Source organism: Micropterus salmoides, unplaced genomic scaffold (assembly GCF_014851395.1).
Source record: "Micropterus salmoides isolate LMB-PRFRI ecotype aquatic unplaced genomic scaffold, ASM1485139v1 Ms_hic_scaffold_12, whole genome shotgun sequence".
NCBI classification, from domain to species: domain Eukaryota; kingdom Metazoa; phylum Chordata; class Actinopteri; order Centrarchiformes; family Centrarchidae; genus Micropterus; species Micropterus salmoides.
In genome coordinates, this window is record NW_024040263.1 from 6,770,497 (window position 1) to 6,788,537 (window position 18,041).

General features: G+C 37.0%; 1 protein-coding gene across 1 annotated transcript; it reads left to right on the top strand.

Annotated features, from left to right (window-relative positions):
- Positions 1-3,157: 3,157 nt before the first annotated feature.
- tmem154 (transmembrane protein 154) lies at positions 3,158-13,087 on the top strand. The gene is made up of 8 exons (XM_038713104.1): positions 3,158-3,335; positions 4,065-4,109; positions 6,701-6,733; positions 6,941-6,994; positions 7,152-7,331; positions 7,883-7,937; positions 8,525-8,601; positions 12,004-13,087. Exons 1-8 carry the CDS (start codon positions 3,242-3,244, stop codon positions 12,006-12,008), a joined length of 543 nt encoding a protein of 180 aa, XP_038569032.1. The 5' UTR covers positions 3,158-3,241; the 3' UTR covers positions 12,009-13,087.
- Positions 13,088-18,041: the final 4,954 nt, after the last annotated feature.

An 18,041-nucleotide genomic window follows, 5' to 3' on the forward strand; every position in this document is an offset into this window, starting at 1 on the left:
TTCTGTGGCCAGAAGTATGAGGGCACACATACCATACCATTGTGTACTTTTGATCTAGCGTTGTTTTCATTGTTTGGTCTAGTCTTATATAGATGACATTTTAGACCACAGAGTGCCTCCAACGTTATGGCAACAGTAACAAACTCCTGTGCACAAAACTGAGATCCATAAAGACATTTCCCAGTTTGATGTGGAAGATCGTGACTGGCCTGCAGTGAGCCCTGAACTCATCCCCATCGAACACCTTGAAGAATTGGAAGATTATCCTTGAACATCAGTGTCCAACTTCACTAATGCTCTTGTGGCTAAATGAGGTGAAATCCCGAAGCCAGGCGTCTAAATCTTGTGGAAAGCTTTCTCAGAAGAGTGAAGGCTATTATGGGAGCAGATTAATGCCGTTTTACGGCAAGGGTTGTGGGACTGGAGGTTCAACAATCACATATCAGTTTAACGTACAGGTGGCAATGTGCTTTTGGCGATGAAGTGGATATGTGTGTCTTTTCTTTTGTGTAACAGGAAATTTCATGTGCGTCTGCGGCGATCTCACGTTTCTAAAGAACCGCTACACGACAGAAACAGAAAGAAACATGCGGGATGGGTTTCACTTAAGCAAAGAGATAAAGTCCTCACACTTTTATGGGGAACAATGATGTCATGTTGTGGGAGAAGTACTTCATTAGAAGTAGTGCCAATATGTAAAAATACATAATTACAAATACACGTTTACCCTGCACTGTACAGTGCTCCTAATTAGGACGGGTTAAATGCAGAGAATGAATTTTGCATGCGTTTGTATAACTGTAGGTGACTAAAAAATTTGATTTAGGCTACATGTAAATTTACATTTGCACTAAAGTTCTGCATTCAAAATCTTTCTAATGCAAAGGTACCAGAGGTTTTATCAAGAAATGTACTTGCCCCTCTGACTGATATGTTATTATATATGACATTATTAGTTTCAAGATTTTACTGTAGCTGCTGGAGCTGCTGGAGCTGGAGCTAGTTTCAGTTACTTCATGGTTTGGTAGTTTAGTCCAGTGGTTCCCAACCTAGGGGCTGGGCCCCTTTCAAAAGGTGCTGAGATAAATCTGAGGAGTCGTGATATGAATAATGACGAGCACAAATAAGAAAAAGCTTCTGTTCACAAAAGTGTTTTTCTTTTTGGACTTTTCACTAATCTTTGGTTTGTTTTTTTTACCACTTTGTCAATCATTTAAATTACACCATGAGAAATTTAAAGGGGAAATGTGGTGCTAACAACTCAGACAAAATTGTAACTCCAGCACTTCACACTCAGAAACGACAATACAGAAACAATCACAATCATGTTTTTTTCTCTCCTTTCCGTCATACAAGTTATCACATGGCATCCGACACTGAACAAGCTGACTGCTAACAACTCATAGACAACTGAAACATGATAAGGAGCCTCAACCAGACTGAAGGAAGTTGCACCTTTAACAGAATGACTCAGTTGTGACTCAGTTAGTTAAATAAAGTCTTTTAAGGGCGAGACAGCAGTCATGGATACTGAATTCACACAGAATGAGCTGTCCTCTCTATCACAGATGGGCATTATTATAAAACGCACATTCGTCTTGGTTTTCTCTGAGCCAAAGGCCTTAAGGCTTTATTCATTACAGTCTTCATTTTAATGTGTTGTCATGTAATGAGTGCTGAAATCGTATACTCTGGTATTCTGTTGTCAGAAAGGTGTGTAAGCTTTTCATTTCAAAATATATCCTTAGTAATGGCTTAGAGCTAATTCATTAAGTATTGGTAAATCATTTATTAAACATAAAATATAATCCTCTTATAAAGGTTACTTTATATATATATAAGTGATCCAATTATTTTTAGCCACACGTGCAGCTTCAATCCAGGTATGGCTGTTGGTTGTTGGTCTAACTGTTGGATGGATAGCCATGATATTTGCTTCAGACATTCATGTCCCTCCCTAAATTGTAATAACCTTGGTGATTGTTAACTTTTCATCCGGTGCCATCATCAAGTCAAAATGTTTCCAGTACTTTGGTTCATGACCAAACTAATGAAATCCTTATCAGCCTCTGCTGTACTTTGTGTTTTGTGCTTATTAGCAAATGTTAACATGCTAAAACACCATGCTAAGACAGTGAACATGGTAAACATTATATCTGTTAAACATTACCATGTTAGCATTGTCATTGCAAGAATGTTGGCATGTTGTTGTTAGTATTAACTCAAAGCACTACTGTGTCACGGAGGTGCTAGATACTGTTTTAGATACTTGATTTAGATCCATAGGCTACTGTATGATGATGATGAAGTTAAATTTATTTTATTTTTGGGGTCTTTTTGCCTTTATTCTTTAAAGGACAGCTTAATAGGGACAGGAAATGTGGGAGAGAGAAAGAGAGAGAGAGAGAGAGAGGATGACAGGGGGCTCAGGCTGTACCAGGTGAGCTAACTGGCGACCCAAGTTCTATATTTATTTTAGCCAGAAATGATTTATTTCTGTTCTTTGTTACTTGTTTCTTGTTGTTCTCGCAGAGCAAATAGTGTCCTTGGTCACTTTACCATTTAGCCTGATTTTACTCAAGAATCATCAAAGATTGCCTAACCTTCTGTGTGCTTCTGCGAACTTACAACCAGTATTCAGAGAAAGGGCATAAATTGTGTTTTAATGCCAGTTTTGGCCATCATGTGGTAACCTGCTACCATTATTTTTCTGCTGTTAGATGAAGAAAAGACTGTAGAGTCCTTTTAGACCAACAGCCTTCGCCCGTAGACAATCCTAACAGCATGACCCTCGAATTCATGATCAGCACTTTACCACAAAGAGTGACTTATGATCATGCCATCAACTCGAATCAAGAACCAGCTCAACTAACAAATATGCAGCAAATTTCAGCCTAGTTGTTATTTTAGTCAGCAGTCTAACACAGTTCACTCTTTTCTTAAGCAATAGCTGACCAGCTGCACTCATACAAAAGAGTTTTTTCCTTCCTTAAAGTTTGTTCAGCTTCTACACTTACTCAGTAGGGCTGCATACCTAACAGTAGGAATGCGATTGTACTGTAGCTGAGAAGCCGTCAAACTTGTGGTGACAAGTACTTGATTGCATCATATCCGAGTGAGTCTGAGGGTTTGTGGGTGTGTGTGTGTGTGTGTTTTTTCTCCCTTCCATTTAACATGTTAGGTCAGATCAGGAAGTGTGATGCTGTGACAATACAGAAGGAAGGGCGCACACAATGGCACTATGTCTGCTTCTTGGCCTGGTAGCATGAGAGACCCCCGGGTGAAGACTCCTCTGCTGCTGCTTCTGCTGCTGCTGAGCACTGTGACTAGGACAGGTAGGATTGGAAGATTTGTTTTCTTTACTCTCTGGGTTAAGACGCAACAGCACTCTCAACTCTCTCCTGTCTCCTCCCTGATTTCTCTTTTGTGCTTCAGTCTTCCGTTCTGATTTTGTGGCTGCGAGAGTAACTTCTTGACTGGAAGTAAAGAGTGTTATTGATACTGTGAACCTTTACGAACTTTTGTTTTTGTAATGAAACATGTGATACTGCAGATAGCAAGTCTATACATATACAGTATACATTTTGTGTCCCAGAGAGTCTCACTTCAATCCCCTCTTTTTCAGAAATTTAAATTGTACAGTTCAAACGTACTTACGCATTTTAAAAACTGCTCATTGACATTCCTCTTTTGTTTAATATAGTATATTTTCTTCGGCAAGAGAAACGTTTCCTACCAAGTGAAATCTTTTACAATGACAAAGCTCTGTCAGGAACAAATTGCTCAACATGTTTTCATATCTCCACCCACTCCGTGTTGTCTAATAGGTGCATTTTGCAACAGTTTGTATTTTGTAGCAACTGCTTGAAATCATGTACAAGGAAGTCTCAAGTTCCTGCATCATATGATTTGACAGTTGTTATTGTCCACTGCAGATTTTATTTGGCTAAATCTCTTCATTAAATTGTGTGTTCCACTTTTACTATAAATGTGTCACATGTTTTCCTTTAAGTTTCACTGGATCCTTTTCCTGACATAAAGTAATGACAGGTGTTGAATTGCAGCGTTATGCCAAACTGAAGACCCAGAAACAGAGACCACAAACTCAGGTGAGACATGAATAAACCCCAGATATTCATTCATATTACACTCATAATACACCGCATGGCCAAACGTTTGTGGACAGATGTTCACATACTTTTGTAAGGAGGCTGTTTTTCTTGGTGTGGGCTAGACCTTTTTGTTCCAATTTAAAAAAATATATATATATAAAATAAAGATAATTTTCCTTTATTTAAGCAAATGAAGGTTAATATATCTATTTTAAAAGGGACCTGGTCAAAAGGGCAGCATGAAATTGTTGCAACATTAAATTCAATGCAAAAGGCCAAGACAACTTTACACACGTGCTATAAAAGTATATAAACAATACTGACCAAGACTGCAATTGTCCAGATCATTTGAAACTGACTTGAAATCTCCAATTTTAATTGGTTTGAAAATGTGTTTTCTGTTTTTGATGGTTGATAGGGAAGGAGTGTAAAGAGATAGACAGAAAACATGGGGAGGGTATGACATGTAACAGAGGTCCTTAGTTGGGGATATTGTACTTATAGGGTGTGTCTTTTATTCATAATGCTACCAGGATGCCCAGCTCTGAAAAGTTCAGGTAGTTTTGTACGTTGTTCCAGGAAGGGGCAGCTTATTAACATTGTCTTAACTCTGGCAAACGACATCTGTAGAACTACTGTAGGAACACAAGCAATATTGGTTTTGATTTCTACACATAAATGTTCACTGACAAATTGTATGACACAGCAGTATCAGGGGAAGATCCTTTCTTGTTTCAACATGTTTTCAAATCGAGGAGAAATGCTTTTCTAAGATTGCGGTGGCTTAACTTGACAAGCCTGCACAAAGCCTCCTGTCATGAGACGAATTCCCACTAAAACCTCTGCGGTAAATTATTTGTTGTTTTTTTTCATATTTTATTTATCCTGTTAAATGTTCATTTAGGATTTCTCTAAATTCTATTTTCCCGAGATAAAAGTCTAAATGCTGTTTTAAAGACTTATCCAAACTGCCAGGAATACAATTTGTGCAGAGATACTGAATGTTTAATAGTGCTGGGTAAAATATTTCTTAAAGCTGGTGTAGGCAATTTATTTCAGAAGCATTTCATCCAGCCCCGAGCCTCAAAGCGCTTTGGAAGCTCATTTGTGCCATCAGCCATCAGGCTCCACAACACCACCAAACTGACGGGTTTTCTGATTATATTTCAGACATTAATATGGTTGTGAATGGTTGTAAATAATTACTGTTGATTGTATAGTTTAAATAGTGCGTTAATACTTCTACAATACTGCATCTGTTCTTTTATTTTCCTTTGTGCTGCTTTGTCGACCGAAATTTCCCCTACGGGAGTTAATAAAGTAAATAAAGTAAATATCCTATCTTATTTGTTGTTATAAATATTGAAATTCTCTCTACATCCCATAAGCAATCATTAAAACGCTCTGACACAAAAAATTACAAACATCCGGTATCTGTGGCTGTCACAGGACAATCATTTAATTTTGAGAGACCTACCTACCTGCAAGCACTCTGCCGGTGCACTCATTACACATGAAAATGTGTTTTGGGAGAGAGTGCTTTGGAGGGGGTGTGAATCCTGCTGTCACTTGCTAGTTTCTCTAAAATTGCCTACCCCCAGCTTGAAGCATTGAGTATTTAAAAAGTTAATCACTAAAAGTTATAATGCTTTGATAGATTCTTATACATATATAATACTTAGATATTATTCTTTTGAGCAGGTATTTCCAGATTTAAATCAAGAAACCTTTAGAATTTTAGTTTATATTTTATGCTAAGCGCTTTTTTAACAATGATGAATTGATCAGTTTGATATATTTGGTTAAAAACTAAAATATATCAAATATCTGAAATACCCACCATGAGTAGGTTTGGTCAGGGAACACTGGCAATGGTGGGAAGGTAAAAGTACTATTAGTACATGGTACTCCACTACATTTATTTTTACAGTTACTAGTTGCTTTTTAGATTAAGATTTTACATAAAAAAACACATGAGCTTATAAAATACAATACATTGATTAAGATTAAACCAGTAGTTTACAGTCTTTTTGGCTTGTGACTCTATACAAAAAAGCATTGCATATTTGGGGCTCCTTGTGACATTTCAGATGTCAATGAGTTGTTCCCCTCTAAATTTGTCAGAGGGTTTCATATCAACAATTTAAATAATACAAATGTGTGCAGCAACGTTGATTTATTTCTCTTTCCTCTCACCTGTATCATCTGACGACCATTAAGATTTATCCTACGACCCTTGAATGGGCTCGACCCCTTGTTGGGAACCACTGGACACTGTATTAGTTGTTAAAAGAAGCTCCACCTCAAACATCTACAACAGAAACATGCTTCATACACATTTTTGCGTCAGTGTTAATAATCTAACAACGTCAAATATAATAATATATCAGAACTACTACTTTTACTTTTTTTATTCACGGTATATTTTGCTTATAAAACATTTATACTTTAACTTTATTAAAGTTTATTAAATTATTTCTAATGGAGTGTTTTTGGCTCTGTATAATGAATTAACAATTCAAAAGTCATGACTATTGCTCACTGTAGACGTTGGCATCATGATGACGCTCTGCTCTCTCCGTTTGTAGATCATGATGTCACCCCCACACATTCAGAGGAGAGTAAGTCCACAACAGCAATAAACTTTCTGTCTACCGAAGAGTGTTTCACAAATGATTTACAGTTCAGTTGTTCAGCATGTTATATCCTAATGCAATTTCAATCACTTCTTGGCACAGCGAAGTGGAGAGAAGAAAAAAACATGAGTCTCTACTCAATGAAACATTCCAGTAAAATCATCTGATTACTTCCTTTACTCATGTTTCCAGGTGAAGATACCCCAGACCTTGGCTCAGGACAGGGGCGCATGAACACAAGGGACTGTATGTCATATCAACCATTGTCTAATACCAGCACAGTACTGATTTTTGTTTAGATTACTTCTATTAATCATTATAACAGGACGATAAAAACAACACCGCAGCGGTGACAAATCTAAAGTCTACTGAATGACTCATAAGTGTTGCCTTGCTTCTGCAGACACTTCAGAACCAACAGGGACCCCCACCGATACAGGTCCGACCACCACACCAGAAAATGAGGAGGGTTTGAATCCCATCATCATCCTGATCCCTGTAGTGCTGGTGGTCTTAATCATCAGCATGATAGTTTGCTGTATTTTCATCAACCGCAGGTGGAACACTCAAGTGAAAACTCAAGGTATGTCCATCACAAGAGGGAACATTTCAAAAATATAAAAATAAAACATATTTTCCCACTTAGCCACAGTAGACAGTTCTGGGTGTAACTGCAGAGATTTCCATTGGGGGTGTATGTAATTTTGTTAATCATGTATACAGCATTTAAAGACGCAATTGGAACTATTTTCTATCAAAAATAAAATAAAGTGGCATATGTCTACAGTGAGATATGTGTATTATACTTCCAAACATCAAATTAAAGTGCATCTCGCTTGACATGAAAGGTAACAAATAATGCTAAAATTCTAGATACCAAGAGCATTAAATGGGGAAATACATTATTTTTGTAATTTAGGGTAACTGACTGCAAGTCTCTAATGTGATTGAATCAGTATTGATAAAAATACCTCAGCTACTTCTCAATGCTTGTTATAAATATAACTATAAAATAACTCCACTGATTTAGGTTTGGGGTCTTTTTAAGTTAAAGATAGACTGTACTTAATCACTCTAATGCCATTTGCCATTTTATCATAATAAAGATCACTGAACCATGTTCTCTTCTTATAGAGCTACAAAAAGAGGATCCATATTTGGATGGGTCCAGTACGGAGAAGGTGCCAATGTAAGCAGTGAGAATTTACATTTCTTTTTCTACAGCTGATAATTTGAAGGACTGCTGGCAACCGTGTAAAATTTTTAATTTGTCCACTGCTTTGTACCCTCAATGTGTAATTTTGCTACAAACACTTACAATAAAGGCTTTAATCTGGAGTGCAGGACTTTTACATAATAAATGAAGTTCCATTTCATTCAAGCTCTTTGCCAAATCACTTCACACAATGCTTATTAAGGCTATCGCTAATCTCTCTGCATTTTGCAGTATGCCAGAGTTATTAAGATCTGTGGTAACCTTCAAAAGTTGAATAGTACAAATGTATGAATATTTTGCAGAATAATTTAAGAATTGTTGAAAATCTGTAAACTGCATTACTGGTTGTAAAGAGTAGCCTACATAAACAGCACAAAAGTGTTGTTATGGTATTAGCAACACATTAGCCTCAGACAGCTAACGGCTAGGTGTAATGCTCACATAACAGCTTCATTAAAAGGAATACCTACACACAGTACTCAAACAAGGATATTTGGAGAGTAGATTTTGTTGTGGTTTTTGTGTCTTATTTGAGTGTGTAAACACTTTGTACCTTCCAGGCCCATGTTTGAAGAAGACGTGCCCTCTGTGCTGGAGCTGGAAATGGAAGAGTTGGACAAGTGGATGAAAAAGGATGGTAGGTATCTTTAAATAAAGCTTTAGTATGAGATGATATCAGGACATGTGCCTCAAAGGTCTGTCAAAAGAAGGTTAGATTCACACTAAAGGCTCCACTGTGAAATGTTTAAACAGCCTAGCAGCTATTCATTACCCATTTCGAGAACTGCAAGTTGGATATGTCTGGATGGGAAAGCTGCTGAAACATGCAGCAACACTGACTATAGTATCTACATTCAGTCAGTCGTAATGCATGTCACATCAGACATTCACAGTTAATTTTGTAATTGTTTACACTGTTATCTTATTTAAAATGTATTTTCTTTTCCTGATATGGTGTGTTGGGGAGTGAAACAGTGACAGGTGAAGTCTATTATAACTGTTAGATATTGTTCTAATTTGACTACTAAATGACATCCTTTGTGTCTGACTGTCTGTTCTGAGATTAAAACCAGACATAAAAAATCTAAAAGGGGAAAAAACACATTTCTAGATTAATTGGGGGAAGTTATCCAACAGAGGTCACTGTTGCTCTAATTGTTAAGACCTCTTTGCATGGTGATCATGCAGGAAGAGCACAAGGTCACTGTCTTGTCAGTTTTTCTCTGTAATTTTTGTAAATACTATTGCTTGTGAAAATATGTTTGCAACATTTCTATGTTGCAAACATAGATCACTCAATAATGTGAGTGATCACATTATTGAGGGTTTACTGAGTTTATAATAATAAGTAATCTATTTGTTTACTGCAAGACTCTAAACAAACTTATAGTGAGCATACTTTACTTTACTACAGATTTTATTCAGTTTCATGTAATTTATCCCTTATGACCAGAGAGTCTCATAACATTTTAGTAATAATACTCAACTCTAAAATGCTGTTTTAAATAAATGCATAAAATAAGTGCAAGAGGATATGTTAGCTTTACTCTTAGTTAATATTTTCCCTCTTGTTCTTCTGAGAACCTTGAGAGTTCGTTTGGCAATGCTGACAACTAAATCATCATCACTGTGACACAGCCAGTAGCAATGTGTCACAGCATGAGCAATTAATTATTAAGCAATGTTCCTGCAGGTGTGAATGGAACCTAATGAACTATCTCACTGTGAAAACACTCAAAATAAAAACATCTATTTGCCTAAGGGTACACATTGAGGCATTAGGACAACACAGATCCACTTGGTTTATAAGAGGTTTTACTTTCTTCTGCGAGCCTCTGTTTGTTGTGATGCACCAGCTGGTTTCAGTATAGCTGTGACTGATGAACTGTGACCCTTTAGTCATTACACACAGTACTGCTTGAAAGCACAAACACTTCTACCATCTGTTAGTGATTACAATAGGCATGCATGGAAGTGTGGCGCAACTTAACCCCGGAATAGTGTCCTTACTAGAAGGGCTGGGAAGGCGAGGTCAAGGTCCACTCTGCGAACTGTTGACCAACATCCCTTACACACTGCTTTTTCTCAGGATTTTATTTCCAAAGCTGTGCAAGGGTTAGAGGGTTCTTTCATTCAGCACGGAGGCGCTCTGTGCACGTTAGGTTACACAATAGAACTCAAAACAGAAGTTAATGTAATGTTGCTGCTGCTGTGGTTGCACAATGTTATGCCCTCATACTGAAGCAGCTGTACCCTCTTTGTCAGACCTGTGAAATTCCACAGTAACTCTGGTTCAAATTAAAGACAGAAAACATATACAATGTTGTTGTAGCTGCTTAAAAGCAAGTTTTGAAACCTACCAATTGCTTTGCAATGGATGAAGTTGAACCTCAGTTTAGAAAAAAATGAAGAAAATAAACAAAATGGCTCTGTACTGCAAACTTCCAACACTATATGAGATGATATTAAGTCAAAAGCTAGCAAATAACACACATTAAACTGAGCGTTGTTGTGGTGAACATGTTAGCAAACTGTTGTTTATTTACACATCCAGCAAGGTGTTAGTAACTTTGTTTGTTTGCAGTTTGGTGTTGAGTAGGTAGTGTGGATTTATCCAAGCTTCGTTATCTGCTGCAGCTGGATACAAGGTTGAGAAGAGCAGAGAGAGTGAACCAAGTTGTGGGCCAGAAAACCAAAACAATGAGCTAAAAGATGCTAATAATCTCCATAGAGCTAAAGGGAAACAGATAATAATTCTCTGTCGGTTTGTTACGATGAGTGAACCTTCTGACTTTTTGAAAAATGCTGATTAGTGCAGCTTTAAGCATTTAGCCGACTAGTATCACAAAAACCTATATCCACAGGAAGGCAGGAGGAATTTCTATGTTCATCTTCTGGACACTTGCCTTTTAGAAAATTGAGTGGAAATCGCACAAAACGGGATTATTCACTTATCGGAATATTAATTTAAATAAAAGCTTGTAGCAACAACAAATACACACACAACACACGACGAAGTTTAATTTTAAAGTTCTGCTAGAAATGATTAAAAACCACAGTCACGCATAGTATATTGCAGATGATTTGTGTTTGGGACGTTGCTGAGTAGAGTGTATTTTTCAGCTTACAGCTTCACAAGTGAAAGTGTAGGTTGTGTCATGGTTAGTTTTGTTGTTGGAGTTTGTCCACGTCAGTCCCATTGTGGGTCATCCTTGATGCTGTGTGACCAACACCCTTTTATTTGTGTGGAGGCTGATGACGACAGTAGTAAATCAATGGATGAACTGTAAAGTCAGTAATTGTGAAGTGAATGGACTTCTGTGAAAAGCGGTAGCGGTGACTCTATCTCCCGGATGTTCTGTTATCTCTCTCCCCTAACCTGACCTCTGCTTCATACTGCACAAAATTTGGACCGATCAGAATTAAACCCAGATTAGACCTTTTACCCAAAATAGTCCACCACACATTAGATAGACTCTCTTTGGATATTAAGGACATACGTACCTCTAACAGTTATAGGTTACAGTTAGACTCTCATTGTTCAAACTATAGTCTCTGATGTGAAGTGCATCAAGTGCGAGTGAGTGAGAGTTCGGCAAAATGCTTCATTGTTGTAATTGCTAGTTTGCTTATCATTTGCTGTTGAAGAGTGAAGTTTCAGCTTCAGAGATGCCTGTTAATATGTTGTGTTATTTCTCTGCTTTTAGCCAGTTTTGTACTACATTGCAGTGTAATATGTATATTTTGAGTAATGCAGGGAAGTTTGCATTCATCATGTGTACTGTGTATTTTTCTTAGGATATTTACATGTTTATTCTTATTTAATTATGTTAAATGTATACTATACTACTGTATTTATGAAAATCCAGCAAAGAAATAGCATGGAGGCTGTGGTTTGAATTACATATTACAAAATACAAAAAATATCTTCATCACAACTCTTGTCACCGGAGTTGAGAGATCATAGAGGAATGACCTCGCTCTTTCTCTCTCTCTCTCTCTCTCTGTCTGTCTCTCTCCCATGATTTCTATACTACAGGTTAACAAGGACGCTCTCTTGGTATGCAAGGACACACAGTCAACAATGTACTGATGCCCACTTGGATGGTCTGACCTTTCTACAATAATCCAGGAATATTTGTGGCCACGGGACCTAATCTGACTGCCAGGAAACAACATTGCACAACACTTATAAATATTATTTTGATTTTTACAGTAAAAGAAGTCTTCAATGGATAGCAATGTGCATCAATTGGACTTGTTAAATAGTGGCTCCTTTGTTCCGAAAGTGATCAGAGTTGTGCCTTTTGTGTATTGTTTCTGTCATACTTTGCCTGTTTTGATATGTATTGTTGAACTATCAGCAGAAAACAGTTATACCAGATAAATACTCAAAAGTATTTCCCGTTCTCAATTAATCAGCCAGAGTGAAAGTATTAAGTTTAAACCTAAAAAAACACTATGCTGCAGCTGTTAAAGAGTATGTGGTCATCTTAAAGTGCATAAGACTACAGATATGGCTGCTCGTAGTTTCTGCTGGTGGTGGCTTCTCTTCAACTTAAACCTCCTTAGTTGTGTTACACTATGCTTCCTCCAGCTGCAGGTTTTAATGGGTAAATATCCTGTTGAAGATTGTTGGCATGCATGACAGAGTATGCCGCTTCTTTTCATGCCTGTGCAAAGCTGGTTAGGACTTACAGAGAAAGTGTTTTTTATTCAGAAACTGAAATCTCTAAGTGTGAAATCAGTTGCATTGTTCAAGTCTTTTGATAAATTATTGCCCGTTGCTGAAACAGCTTTCTAAAAGCTGCTACTGATAAGATTTTCATCTCACCATAGATAATAACTCTCTGACTAAATACTATATCTACGGATGCTGTTCAGATGTTCTTTTCCAGTTTTGATGAATCTAAGCAGTCATAACACTGATCTAAATGTGAGTGCAACTTTCTAAACGTGTCAGTCAGTATTCCGCAGTATCTTGCACTGTAAATATGAAAATGCAGTATACCAAAAGATATTCATTTCAAGGAATGCCTTTTGTAATTATTTCATATAAGGCTGTAATATTGTTGTTTTGATGATGAAGCAATTTCAGTAAATAAAATCTCTTGATAAAAATATGATGATTTATAGCCATGCTGGCAGAGTGTCTCTTAGGATAGCAGTTTTTTTTATGGTTGCCCAGTGCACCACTTTGTTCCACACTGAAATATCTCAACAACTATTAGTAGGATTGCCACGAAATGTTGCACAGACACTCATGGTTCTCAGAAAATGAATTCTACTGACTTTCTGAACCAGTGACTTTTCCTTAACACTGTTACCATGAGGTTGAAATTTATGGTTTTGAGTGAAATATTTCAACATCTATTGGATGGATTGCCATGAACTTAGATACATTCAGTGATGTTCCCACCAGGATGATATTTGACTTTCCATCTAGCACCGTCATGAGGTCAGATTTTTACTTTAGTTTATAAGCTAACACCTAAAAGCTAAACTTTATCTGTACTTGCTGCTAATTAGCATTTTTATGCACACTAACACACTAAACTATGATGAAGAACATGGTAAACATTTCATCTGCTAAACATCAGCATCTTAGTGTGGTCATCATGAGCATGTTAGCATGATGACGTTCAGCTCAAGGCACCACTAAATACAGCCTCACACAGCTGCTAGCATGGCTGTAGACTCTCTCATGTTGAATATGGTGTCTTATGTATATAAAACTTCCATGCACTTCTCTGTTTCTGCGTAACTGTTAAAAAGAAAGTCATCAAACCAGTTTAAAAATGACAGAACATGATATACAAAACAGCAGGTTTAAAGTGTGCTACATCTGTCGGATACGTGTTTCTGTCACAGTACACCCTCTGTTTCAGATTTTATGTCTCCTGCTTTAAATCCACTGATGAGTCGGCTCTGCTTTCCTCTCTGAGCTCTGTGTGTCTGATGGAATTCATACCAGCGGAAAGTCTGAGGGAGCAACGACGGACAATCCATGCAAACCAATGAATACAAATGAGAAATAAGTCTCTCACCCCATTTTTTCCTCCTTTTCACTTCCCTTCTCATTAGATTTCCAGACAGCAGTTCTGTCTGTCACCTCACAATGTCTGCATCGTCACTGCTGTCTGGCTGGTCAGACTGTGCTGACTAAACATCACTATTTTCATAATCAACAACTAACCCCTAAGAAAATACTGAATTTTTGTGTATGAAGCCTGCCTCTTGCTTGGTAGTAACTTATGCTTGGAGCATCACACCCAAAAGCTTGTCCTATCATGTTTTTATCACTTCAATAGAAAGACCTATTTCAAATTTGAGAAAAACAGAGACCATCTTACATGCTTTTCACGCCTTGATTATTGCAACAGCCTTCTCCCACTTTTCTCCACCAAAAAAAATATTGACAGGCTACAGACTCTACTGTGGCCATGTGAGAGCACATTACACCTGCCTTAGACTCTTAACACAGGCTCCCAGCAAAGTTTAGAGTTGATTATATAATCGAATTAAGTGTATTTAAAGAGGCATTCCACTGATTTTACATGTCACCACAATTTCACAAGTCATGTTTAGTACTACTCAGCCTGTGAAAACAGTTTCATGATGTCTTCTGTGGCTCTGGAAGAGCTCTGTCAAGTCTGAAAAAATGAACAAATTTGACATTAGCTTGAAAACAGAAGGCATAAGACAAACGGACCCTGGAGGCATGGAGTTGGAAAGACATAGGTGTTTACCTGCATCAGGAAGGCTCTGGGTTAAAGATGTTGCATAATGGAATCCAGCATTTTTGGAGCCTGACCCATATCAGGACTGAAAGTCAGAATATCTATTCGGCATCAGTTTTGACCACTCTTCTGACTGCTCTTCTTTAGTCGCCTCTCACAAGTCCCTCTAACTGTATGAAAATGCAACATTAAATCACTGGAGTATTCTTTTAAGGGTACTCCATGTGTCCCTCCTTGGCTTATTAGGGCCCAGACTGCAAAGACTCTCCTAGTTTTAAGACTATACTCTGGAACTTTGTCTCATGAAAACATACTGAACATCTATCCATCTCTCTGACATATTATTAATCAAACAATTTGTTGATAAATGTATAACATAATCTGCAGATTCATCTATAAAGAAGAAAATATCATTTGCAAGTTTTTAATTTGTTGCCTATAGTGGAAGTACTGTACTTTGTGACTTCATTTCTAAAAAGTGCTGTACAAAGAAATATTATTTGTACTACATTGTATGCTCATACATTCAAACCTAATATTAACTTACTGAGAAAATACAAATACTGTAAATTTAAACTTCTACTCTTGGCAGCAGGTGTAGGGTGCACAGGCAGTGTCACTTGCAAACAGCATTGTTCATACTGTACCAATATCTGGCTAAACTGGTTCACATGTGAACTGAATAACAATGCTTCTTCCCAAACATGCCTGTGGATAATGTACTGAGTAAGAAATGTGAGCATTTAGCATTAGCCTTGTTCAGCAGACAACGTGACCAAGAGGGAAAGGAGTCTCGCACCAAGTGCAGTACATTTGCTGGTATATGTGAGGACGGGTATCTTTATATGTTTGAGTAAAGGCATGTCTGTCACTGTGCACAGAAATCTGATGTAATCCTCCACAGGACACATTCATAACATCATATTTCTAGTGACCCATCTCTATGAATTTACCAAGCTTTGTAGACAGAATCACTGTCTACCCAGCAGGCACTGTTGCTGCCTGTCACACTGTATCAGCTCCATTTCACAGCCGTGCCAGCAGCCGTGTTTGTTTGCCTTCAAGAGCTGTGATGTTACAGAGCATCGTCCGTCTGTCGCAATCGTCACATTCTCTCAGTCTTGGGCAATCTTTGGGTGGAAAACACAGCATGCACCAGGGAATCTGTGTGTGAGAAAGATATTGAGTGTATGTGTGTGTGTGTCATTATACTTCACAATAGTTTTTAAGTTCGGTCCTTTGCAGAGTCATGATGAGCAAATCATACCGTGTGAAACTTTCCACTGACTCTTATGAAAGACTGCTTCTTGCTCCATTTGGACACATTTGATAAAATTGTAACAGTCAACCAAGGCTGCAGTGTAGAGGTCATGTCCTCCGTATTGTTTTTCAGGAAATTTGGGGAGCTGAATCACTGGTTGATATTTTATATTTGAAGGGTGAGACTAACTTGTTTAGACTTGAATAAATGAATGAATAAAATTCAATTCAACAATATATCTTGCAAGAAGTTCAGGACGCCTCAATTTCTTTATTCACAAAATAATGTGTATTAATTTATATATATAATATGAATAAAAACTGACAAAAAAGATAAAACAGAAGAGTTTAATGAATTAAACGTAAAAAAATATCCAAACCAATATTATATTTGACAGATGATTTTCAGGTCTCTTCAAAATTCTGTGTGTGTCTGTGTGGACAATATTTCTAAAATCCGGGCTACAGCCCTGACTTAGACACATAAATACTCAGGATTTTGCAGTAAATTTTTATTTCACTGACAAAATGACCAAAACAGGACTTGGAGAGATGACACCTATATGACAAACTCCTATGAGGAGTCGCAGGAGCATTTTCCAAAAAAGCACACAGCTACAGAGAGTACAAAGTGAGGATATTTACAGTCGTTCTTTGTTTCCAGGCGCTGCTTTTCAGTTTTCATTGACTGGATGCCAGTCTCAATTCCACACTTCTCAGGATCACATGTTTGGTGCTTAGTGATATCTCAGGGTTTCAGACTCTCCCTGGAGGATCCAGATACAGGGCATGAAAATGACCATGAGCCAAAGCTAACCAAGGTTGGCACTGCAGGGCAAACTTGAGCAGCAGCTAATCCACAACCACTTGCTTTTTTTGCCTATGAAAAAATGAGGCTCAATAGGCTGAAGAGAATTTAGGCCTAGGTTATCATCCAGCATGCTTTTTCGATACAGAATGCAAATTTGTTTTTAGTCTTACCTCTCCCATGTTTTTTTTCTCCCAAACTTTTTTGATCAAAATATATTTACATTTTATCAACCCATTGAATAAATAAAAAAGGAAGGAAATGGGGGAACAAGCAAAGCTTATACAGTATATACTGAAATAAAATAGAAATAAAAATGACAAGAATGGTAAAGAAAAATCACACAAATGCAGATTAAATTCTGACCTAAAATGCATTTACAACATGTTTGTATGTAATTTATTTATTTTAGGAAAGTGTGAAGTCTTTTAGGTTTTTTAAATATGGGTATTATTTTGTAAAAACATTTGTGAATCATTTGCACCTGTCTCATTTAATAAAAACCCATACTAGGTATAGTTATAATAATTAGTGAGACTATGTAGTATCTAAGATTATTTATCATCTCATGACTTCTCTCTGATAAACTACTTACAAAACCATCAAGATAACATCAACAAGCACTACTGGTAATGAAGTGATGTGTTGTACACATTTAGTTCTCATAAAGTTCTTTATAATTTGGCACCATTCATGGTATCAATCTTGTGTCTGATTTGTTTAATGCTAATGAACACATGTAAGCTTACAATAAATTCATGATGACTTATAATTTCCCTGTCTGCCAATAGATCATTTGTATCATTGTAAAGCTATTGCAGATAGTCTGTCTCATTTAATAAAAACGTATTGACCATAAAAACATTAAGAACCAAAAACATTTTCAATCAGCGGTTTAGACACATTTCTTTGTGCATGAAAACAACTAAATATAAATATATATTTTATTTTATTTTTATTATTGATGCATAGTTCAATACAGTAACAAAAATGCAAAATACACAGATATTCAGTTACATTTACAATTAAATTCAGTTCTTCTGTAATATTAAGACATTTTATTGCTTTTTTATTTTTTGTAAGAGTTCTATTGAGGTGCAGTAGTGTTTCAGTTCAACTGTAAATCGATTGAAGCAGGGTTTGGATACTTAAAGACCCAAATATTAATTCAGCTTCTCACATGGATGTCATCCGGGGAGTGTATTATTACATCACATTCGAGCGCCCACTAGCAAACAAAAACGTTCCATCATCATGACGCGACAGCCA